Raw genomic sequence first — 10,663 nt, 5'->3', positions numbered from 1 at the left:
GCAAATATTCACTGAAATTTATATATTCAATGACATATATATATATATATATATATATATATATATATATATATATATATATATATATATATATATAAGAAATATAAAAAAGTTAAACAATGTTGAAAGTAGTGTTGAATTTTTGAAATATATATATATATATATATATATATATATTTCAAAAATTCAAAACTACTTTCAACATTGTTTAACTTTTTTATATTTCTTTTTAGTTTATAAATGTCAGAAAAATTAGACATTTTATTGTTTTAAAAATTTTATTAAATAAATTTGCAGATAGCTATTTCGAGTTATAGAAAACTCATCTTCAGTGCATTATATATAATGTATGTAAGATATTTGATAAGATAAGAAAGAACAAATAGTTATTAATTTATATAAATTATTTAAAACAGAAAACGAATAAAATAAATTTAATAACATTAAACAATATAAAACGAGATTGTTTATATCATGTTTGTTAAGGTAAATATCAACGCTCAGCCGAGAAGAAGCGCGAATTTATTTAATTAACTACATATTATTAATATTATTTTTACAATATTTAAAAACGTTATTATTATTGTTGTTAACGTTATTATTATTATCATCGCTGTGGTTCTTGCTTCTTGTGATGATGTTACAATTGCAACTGCAGCTGATATTTGCGTGGCGAAGAACGATTCAAAACCGCGGTCTATGTCAAAGAAACGAATACAGGAATTTGTTTGAATGGACAAAGTGAATGCACTGAACAATTTAAAGACAGCACAATAAAATCATTTGTGAACCGGGCATTCACACACTCTTCGGATATTGAAAATCGCGACGCTGAATTAAAGAGGGTCACTAACCTGCTTGTAAACAATGGATATAAGACTTAGTCTATTGAAAAGATTGTTAAAGGCAAATTACTACACAACAATAACCTTCCTGGTACCAACAATCAAGATAACGACATCATCTTGTATTACAGAAATCACATGTCAACAGCATACAAAGTAGATGAAGCTATTCTTAAACATATCATCAATAAAAATGTCACACCAACCAACCCAAATAATAAAGTTAAACTCCGAATATATTACAACAATAAAAAAGACGTCTCACCTAATACTGAAAAACAACTGTAGTCCTAGAGATAACTCTGTGCTAAGGCGTAATCACGTAATATATGAATTTAATTGCCCCTTTGACGGCTGTGCACGTCAACATGACTCATATATCGGGATTACTACTACCTCATTGACTAGAAGGCTTACGATGCATAAACAGAGTGGTGATATCAAATCTCATTTGGACTCAACACACTCAATCACTATTAACCGTGAAATCCTCGACAGTAACACCAAAGTAATATACCAGAACAGCAACTACACGCATCATAAAATTTCAGAAGCAGTCCTAATTGACATCAATAAACCAAAAATAAATATACAACAAAAAATGACAACTTTACTCCCAACCCGGCGCTTAATCAGCAATGAAAAAAAGATGTAATGAAAACTAGCATTGTAAATAATGACAAAGAAGAATATGATGCTATCGATGAAGAAAAGGAAACTAATGAAGATGGACCAGTCAATAAAGAAATCTGACACCTAATTTCAATCTAATTTCATTTTGACAAAGTCAATCTCCATATAAATTCATTTTGACAAAGTCAATATTTCCTTATATAAACAGCAGAAAGCACTGATGATGATTCATTCCGAATCGAAATATGGCCTTATTTGCAGCATGAATTCGGAAAATAAGTTTATTTTGAATTTTAATAAACTAAACGTTCACCAAAAAACTTTAGTGAGAAAAATTGAAAAAACGAACTACAAACATATAAACGCCAAACATTCGGTAGAATTTATAGAATATTGTAAAAATTATGGTCTATTACCAACATATATATATGTGTATATATATATATATATATATATAAATACACTCAACGATATGGAATTGTTGTAAATCGCTGAGTGTATTTTCAATTCCATATCGTATATTTCAATTACAGAAACCCAAAAAGAAGATTGATTGTTGGTAGTTACGAGGTCAAGGGAGTTACAACACTATGGCGGCCTGCCACAAGTGATTACTTTTTGTCTCCATTTCATTTCATGCATTTGCAAGACTTAATGATTGATAACGAAAGAAAAATTTCCGTATTAGATAAAAATGAATAAAAGAGCAGTTAACTACCAACTCGTAACTACCAACACCGATGTTATAGCTTCAATAATCCCTATATCTCCAACACCGTGTTGTAGCTTCCAACGATAGTCAAGAAAGAGTTCGTTTATCCATAGGCTCAAGATTTCCGATAGATGAACACAATTACTTCAATAGTTACAATTAAAACATTTTTAAGAAGTTCATAAACTTAAAACGTTCTTAAAAGGAAAGAAGTGCAAGGAACAAAACATCAGGTATTGTTCATATTTGTCAATGTTGTAACATCCAAAAACAAAAAATATTATCTTACAAGTACGCATAATTTGTGCAGGTGCTCGTTGGATCATCACTGTTGGATCCAGAAGATCACTTTGTGTTGATAGTTTTTAACCACTCTTTCATTCATTTTTATCTTATGTAGAAAAAGCTTTTTTCGGTTATCCTTTACCATTTTCAATATAGTATGTTATCAAATATTGGTTGTATCTTATATATACTTATATATGTGCGTTCCTACTTTGTTGGCTCCAAAAGATCACTTTTCGTTGATCCATTATGTGTATGCTCTAAGTGTGGTACATTGTGCTGTGCTTCAGTTCCTGAAGCACAGCACAATGCCAATGATAAACTCATACAGCGAGAGCACTTGACGTGCATTTTTTGGACCTTTATGTTTCGTGCGTGGTGTGGGACATCTATTTTTATGCAGTTTTCCAGTGAGCACGGAACATTACTTTAACCAATATTGGTTTATCTTAAATCTAAGGTCATTATTTTTCTTTTTCCACTCTTCAAAAATTTAGTGGGGTCGGAAAACATGATCAGAATTTTTAATTTCAAGTAAGCCTCATTTTTAATTAATTAATTGGCTTTATCATATATTGTATTTTAGCAATCGCAAGATTTAACTAATTTGCTAATTTTCAGCGTGTACAAATTTTTATCTAAAAATTAATTTTATTTAATCCTATTGCTATTTATATTTAGATTGCGACTTTTATTACAAACCGATGAAATCAAGTTTTACAATGAAATAACCAACATGCACATTAAAAAAGTCGATAAACGATGTGAGCTACGTGAAAGAGCTAATGAAATAATAAAAAAAAAAGAAGCTGAGAGAATTGCGTTTGTTCAAGAAAAACTAGAGCAACAATTTAGGTTTATCATTTATTTTTTTTGGCTTTTAACCTAAATGACTTTTAAATCATTTCATATTAGTTAATTTTTTGTGTACTTCATTTTATAATAAAACATGTTATGTCATAGCATTTAAGCATCTTTGGCCTGGCTCCAGGTGTCTATATCTGTCTGACATCCTTGCATATTTCGCTGTTAGTAACCACTTATTCAAATACGTTCTTATACATCCTGTCGTTATTCCATGAACAGTTAATTTAGTTCTTTTTAAGTCTTCGTCCAGATCAATCGACTCGCCATCTATTTTTGGTACGTTCATTTTTCTTTTGCGATTGATATTGGAATAATTTTTTGAGATACGGTTTTTAGCCGTCCTCAGCACATGGCCTGCCAATCGCGTTCTTCTTCCTTTAATATTTTTGATTGAAAAGTTTTTTTTGTCTCTTCGTTCGTCAGGTGATCTGAGTTGCTAATCTTTGTTATTCATCTAAAAAAGCCTGCTTCACATCCATACTTCCGCACAGTTATCAATTAACTACCTAACAGCTTTGTTTTGCTTCACATCATGTCTTTTCTGTAGTTTATTGAAGAACGATCGTGTTAATGCATTTCTTCTTTTGGATTTTTTTCTGTCTCTCAATCAGCTTTTAGTTTGTTTTCCATCTTTGGATAGTTTCAATTTTTTTTATCGAAGTCGATTTTAATAGCTGGTCATTCTATTTATTGTTTTGAAACTGACATCATTTTAGTTTTTTGCATATTAACTTTCAGTCCCCAAAATTATCCGCTTTCTTTTGACATGGATCCGTCTGTACTACCATCCTTTCCACAGATTTTACAATTTGGCAAACATCATCGGCATATTCTATATCTTTAATCATCTTCATTCCCAATTCATTTGTTGTTTCCATTCATCTTCATTTCAGCAGCAAACGCATCGGTTATCCTGATGGCGATATATAGTCCGGGTTCAAAAGCTGCTGACAAGTTGTTCTTTGATGAGCAGACTCATGTGGTTGAGGGACTGACTGTAAATAACATTCCGCTGTTGATGGCTGGTGATTTTAACATTCATCTAGAAAACGTTGATAACCTAAATGCAAGGCGGATGGAAGATTTTCTTGCAACATTTGGTATGGTCAGGTTCGTGCACGTGAAACTTACGTTAAGCAAGGAACATTGGATTTTGTGGCCTCCACATCGGGTTACAAGATTACGGATGTCATTATGGGAACACCAAAAGAATTTTTAGACCATGCCCTGGTGACGTGTCTGTTGCCCATGCGTAAAACTAAACCACAATTTATAACAAAGTTAGTACGATGTTGGAGGAGATAGGACAAAGCTACATTTCGGAGTTCCTTGATGGCGACATCACTGGCTGTGCCTCCAGCTGATGATGCCTGCGATGACGACTTGATGAAATGCTATGTGACGGTGTTACGACGTTTGGCAGATAAATATGCACCAATTAAGAAGGTGAATTGTAAATTGTTTCCGGTGACTCCTTGGTTTGATGAAGATTGTGTTCAGACTAGACGATGGTGTAGGAGGTTGGAAAGGAAATATCGTAAGACCAAGGGTGATGATGATAGAATGGTGTAATACCCTGCAAGACAGAAAAATGGTGCTAATAGACAAGAAAAATTGTTATTGGTGAAATCAGATAACATCTTGCAAAAACAATCCTTCTCAGCTTTGACGTCATGTGAACAAGATGATGAATAAAAATGTAAATATGCCAGAATCAAAAACGGCGGAACATACATCCGAAGATTTTCTTAAATACTTGGAAGACAAAGTTTATAAAGTAATGGCAGCGATTCGGCATTATGATTTTCCGGTAATTGAAGAGTTAGCTGTTATAGTGTTGGACAATTTTGAACCTTGCACAGAAGAAGAGGTTTACAAAATTACAACGCAATCACCGTTAACGACGTTGTTTTCTTTGCCATCAATTTTTTGCGCCAAATTCGACGATCAGTTGTATCCATTTCGTTGAAATTTAGAGCTTTCATGTCTTGTACGATTGTATGCGACCAGGACTTCTTTGGGCGGCCTTTGGGACGTGTGCCAGGTACTTCAACATCTGCAAAAAAAGTTATGGCACTGTTTCCACTTCGTTTGACATGACCAAACCAGCATTGCCGGCATTCGTCCTTTTTATCTTCTAAACCACCTCGACGCAGGATTTTGGTAGATTTGATGTGGTCTTTCAGACTAATTCGTTGCATCCATCGAAGCATTTTCATGTCGGTTCGTTGAAGTTGTTGTTCCAGTTCGGTAGTCATTGCCCATGTTTCTGCACCATATAACAACACCGGACGTATCACAGATTTATAAAGTCTTGCTCGTAGTGGCAATGGGATGTCACGCCGCATCAGTACAGAGGCAAGGAGATACCATTTATTCCAGGTTGCACGTATGCGTGCTAGACTAGAAAGGCAGTTTCAGCTGCTCCAGTACAATCCAGGATATCCCCTAGATATTGAAACGATGTGACTTTCTTTATCTTAATGGCTTCCAAAACATTGCTATTTTGTATTTGTTGTTGTGGGTTGATGCAAGCAGAACAAACAAAATTGGACATTTTAGATAAAGTACCAATTATTTTTGAACAACGCTTGTGACACCACTGGTTACACTGCTGACATTTGATTGAATTGTTACCTACACCAGCTTTACAATCTGAACAGGGCTATAGTCCAGTAGCTGTATATTGGATGGGTTCACCAGTGTTCATTGCTTTGGTTTTTGCTGATGTTGATTTTGAATTCATGATCAGCGAGTCTGGTGTTCCAATCTTCAAACATCTGTGCTGCATTCTGCTCAGACGTGGCTGTTAAATCAGCTTATATTAGATTCCAAATGTCACCAGTGCGTATCGGTTTTGTGATTTCTTCCATCACAATTATAAATAACAGTGGACTGAAATTTTAGCCTTGGTAAACTCCAACGCCGATGTCAAATGCATCTCTATTTCCAACCGTTGTGTTGACGAGAGTCTTAGTATTCGTATACATTTTCATCACAAGTCGAACAAAATATTCTGGAATGAGTTATCGACGTAGACTCCACCTGATTGCTTCACGCAGAACTCGATCAAATGTTTTTTCATGGTCTACAAAAATGTGTAATAGTTGTTGATGCTTTGCGAGGTACTTCTCTTGCAGAGGGATGTAAATTGCATCAATTGTTGATTTCCCCGCTAAGAAACCAAATTGATAATTTCCAATTATGATGCACGACGTTAATCTTTTCTCAATGATTTTCCCGACATTTTTCAGGGAGTGTTCTAACAGACGTATATCCCGATATGATGAACAACTCAATGGATCACCTTTGCCTTTATAGCGGAACTGTCATGCTAAAGTTCCATTCAGTTGGCATTGAGCAATTTCTCCAGATTTCACGGCAAAGTTGTAGTAACGTTTGGATACCTGCAGTACCAAATGCTTTGATAACGTCATTTGTGAGTCCAGAGGGCCGTGCTGCTTTTTTTCCTTCATAGCTTTCAGAGCTTCTGTAAGCTCCTCTACACTTGATGGGTGGAGCGTCAAAGTTAACATTGATGGAATTTGTTTCATTTAACAGACGGTTGAAATATTCTCTCCACTGTAGCTTGATCTCATCAAGAACCATCTCATTTTTGTCTTTTTTGATACATGAGGCACCGACTATGTTTTTTTTCGTATGCATTGCTTGTTTTGCTATACGATACAGAGATTTCAATTGTTCACCTTTGTTTTTAGTGAGCCACTCTCTGCACTGATATGTCCGAGCCAGTGCGACTTGACGTCTTGCTTAGTTGTTCTTCTCACGAAAAATTTTATGGTCATCAACAGAATATCGCTTGCCGTTTTGTTCCCATATAAGTGTCAGGTGGCTTAAATGTTAGATCACTCAAAAATTTTGCCGAGTGAAACTCCGAACTCAGAAACTATTTGAAGTCAAACGGCAATGAAGAACTAAAATGTTTATGGAGTGAGTTGTACAGTAGCTACATAATGATTGGCAACTTGCTTCTAGGTACTAAAGACATTATGTCGACTCTAAGAACGCTAACGCCCCGGCAAGAGAAACAGAATTAGAACATTTGTTGTCGCTCTGCTGCCAAGGAACAGCTTTGAAATCGATTAAAAATCACATTCCCTCGACCCAAATTGCCCATTGGTCGAAGTTCCACAGTCTTCCAGAGGTCCTATTCAAATTCTTCGGAAAAGCCACATTCAAACGCAAATCTATTTAAATGGGGAAAATCTTAAAATCCTTTTTTTTTGATCTTTATAATGCAACTCCGTCAAACGCTCAAACGCAGAACTGCTTACATGTTATTCCATACTTATGATAAAACTTTCGTGTCACAAAGGCTGTACATGTACACTTACCACACGACACTCATTCACATTATATATGCACGCGTCATCATACGGGTTTGATTGTCTTTGAGTTTCGGACAGACAGTATTCGAACCATGTCATCGCGTAATAGCAGCACGTGACACGGCACTTCTACTGACTGAGCTAACTCGTTAACCGGCTTTGCAATGCTTGACAAACCAAAAAAAACATGTTCTGTCCAACTGCAACTCGGTGTCAGCATTGAGTAGATACACCACACGCCACAATAAAATTTTGAAGATAATTGTAGAAAAATTAAAGTCATGTGCTGGGCCAGAAGTTTCAATATCCGCTAACGTAGACTGTGATGAGATTCGCCGAAAATGCACTACGTCCTGACATCGCATTACTCAGAAGAAACACGATCAAAATACTTACTTTACAATTTACTTGACGATTTTAATCATTTTAGAATAACAATTTTGCTGACAGGTTTTTTAATAGTTTTAATTTGTTTTTAATTAACTTAAATTGGTTTGATCAATTTTATAATAACCTTGTTAACTCGGTAATAACGTCATCATATGCTATTTAATGTGATAGAAACATTAACTGAAAGAATCATTTAGAACTAATCTGTTCTCGTTGTACACATTCTGTGTAAGATGACGAGTTTCGCAAAATATTTTATAATAAGTTCTATTTTATTCTATTAAATTTTAATTATTGTTAACAATTACTTCTTCTTTTTATGTGTGTTTTATGCTAAAAATAAAAGAATGTTCTCATTATTATTACAATTTTATTTTATTTTACTTCATTTTCTTGTCATTTTCTTTGTTTTTATTGCCGAATAAAAGATAGTTCTCATTATTATTGTTGTTATTATTATTATTCTATTAAAGGTATTAATGATAACGATGTTGGTGATAATCGAAATTTGATGGTATGTGGTAGTGAAGATTTCGAAGGTGATGATATTGGTTATAAAGGTAAGTTGTTAGTTGTTGGATGGTTAGTGGTTATAATGGTGCTCTTAATAGAAATTTATAGTTGATGAGGTTGTAGTTGGTGATAATTTTATGGTCAAAATTGATGTCAAAGAACCTTCTTTGGTTTCAAAGAAATGCCTTAATGATTGTAATATATGTGGTTGCATTAATGATTGCGATAACAGTGGTTTTAAATATGACAGAAATGATAACGATGGTGTGAATTGTAATGAACGTAATATTGATGGTGATTGTTATGGTGGTAGTTATTACCTGAATCTAAATTAAAAATGAAATACAGGTTTCGTTGGGTTTATTAATCATTAGATTTATTCTATCAAAATATGATGCAGTTCATGAAATGTCGCTCGATGGAGTGGTTGTTCGGGTGCATTTGGAAACATGGCATTGTTTTTCATTGTTAGATGATTAGATCAGGGGTGGGCAAACATTTTGCTGTGAGGGCCGCATTAAAAACTGTTTTGCCTCTAGAAGGGTGCATAAATTTTTTCAAACAGTGACCGAGAAACTTTTCTAAAATGTTTCAATGTTGACCGGAAAGCAACATTTGTGACTAACGACCATTTTTTTGGCTTATAACATCACATTTTTCGTTAATATACGTACAGGGCTTCGCGGGCCGCATAAAATGGCTTGGCAGGCGGCTTGCGGGCCGTAGTTTGCCTACTTCTAGATTAGATTATTAATGCCTTCAGGTTACAGTTTTAATTTTTTGAGCCTACATGATCCTTATCACAGTGTTATAATCATCTTTCTTAAATCAGATTTCAAGTTCAAGAAAGTTGAGCTTCTACATTTTTCTACGTCTGAAGCATTTGCGGTTATTTTTTTTAATTAATAGTAAAGATTGGGTGTTGGTTTGTAGAGACCTGGTTCAGAGCAAATAAAAGCCTCGTTTTCAACTAAACTGATTTCATTGTTGAGTTCTAACACCGCATTTTTTGCTGGCTAATGATTTCATTGTACAAATTGAAAAGAAAGATGATGCCCATATAATCAGACTAATAAAAAAGTCTGATATGTTCCATATTACAGATAACATAAAAGAATCAACACATAATCTTGGGGGTACACTTGACTTGATAATAACTTCATTGGGATTTCCTGTTTGCTCAAGTATTTTTTTCCTGTTCCAGTTTTCCTAGCGGTGTGTTTTCTGATGATAGCTTGATACATTTAAACATACTGAAAACCAAAATTACTTCTGTAAACGTAAAAAAATTAGTCAGATTGTGGAGACATTTGATTGAAACAATTTTTGATTCTGTTTTGTCAAAACCATGTCAAAGTGATGATGTTGAGAAAGAATTTGATTTATTTAACAGTCAGCTAAAGATAACAGTTGATCAAGTTGCACCACTTCATGAAGTTAATTTCAGATGTAAAATTTTGACATCTTGGTTTGATAGAGAATGTAGAAAAAATAAACGATATTATTGGAGGCTGGAAAAAATACAGAAAAAATTCTAACAATGATAATAAAATAGCATGGTTCTATGGTTTTGAGAAATAATAAATAATTTTTTTGCTAAAAAACGCAAGCACTATTGGAGTAGTTTAATCTATGAAAACAGTAACAGTTTAAGGGATTTGTGAAAAGTAGTTAACAAAATTTTTAAAAATAATGATTATGATTTTTCCCATAATTTAACGAATGAACATTTTCTGAAAATTTTTAACATGAAAGTTAATCAAACTTTTTAAAGAATCATATGAGCCTATTTTTGAGCAACAAAATATATAATGTTGACACCTTGGTTTGATAGATAATGTAAAGAAAATAAACGATTTAGTCGGAGGTTGGAGAAAAAATATAGAAAAAATCCTAACAATGATAATAAAAATGCATGATCTATTGCTTTGAGGAATAAAAGTAATTTAGATGCGAATCGTCCGCCAACACATGGGCCATTGCCCTCAACGAGACCGGGTAGCTCTGATGTAAGATCTCAGTTTTTTTCAGACCAACTGTAAGTCTAAATTTGGGGCCCTCTACTGCTT

At 33.8% G+C, this 10,663-nt stretch overlaps 1 protein-coding gene across 1 annotated transcript; it reads left to right on the top strand.

Moving 5' to 3' along the window:
* Window positions 1-3,211: 3,211 nt before the first annotated feature.
* HELRODRAFT_164111 (hypothetical protein) lies at window positions 3,212-9,074 on the top strand (the record flags this gene model as incomplete). Its single annotated transcript, XM_009029143.1, has 5 exons — window positions 3,212-3,239; window positions 4,236-4,339; window positions 4,414-4,622; window positions 7,679-7,742; window positions 8,943-9,074. 5 exons carry the CDS (start codon window positions 3,212-3,214, stop codon window positions 9,072-9,074), a joined length of 537 nt encoding a protein of 178 aa, XP_009027391.1.
* Between the last annotated feature and the right edge of the window lie 1,589 nt (window positions 9,075-10,663).

This window comes from Helobdella robusta (genome assembly GCF_000326865.2).
Source record: "Helobdella robusta unplaced genomic scaffold HELROscaffold_6, whole genome shotgun sequence".
NCBI classification, from domain to species: domain Eukaryota; kingdom Metazoa; phylum Annelida; class Clitellata; order Rhynchobdellida; family Glossiphoniidae; genus Helobdella; species Helobdella robusta.
Note: the sequence above shows the minus strand (reverse complement) of the source record. Positions and strands in the feature narration are given on the sequence as shown.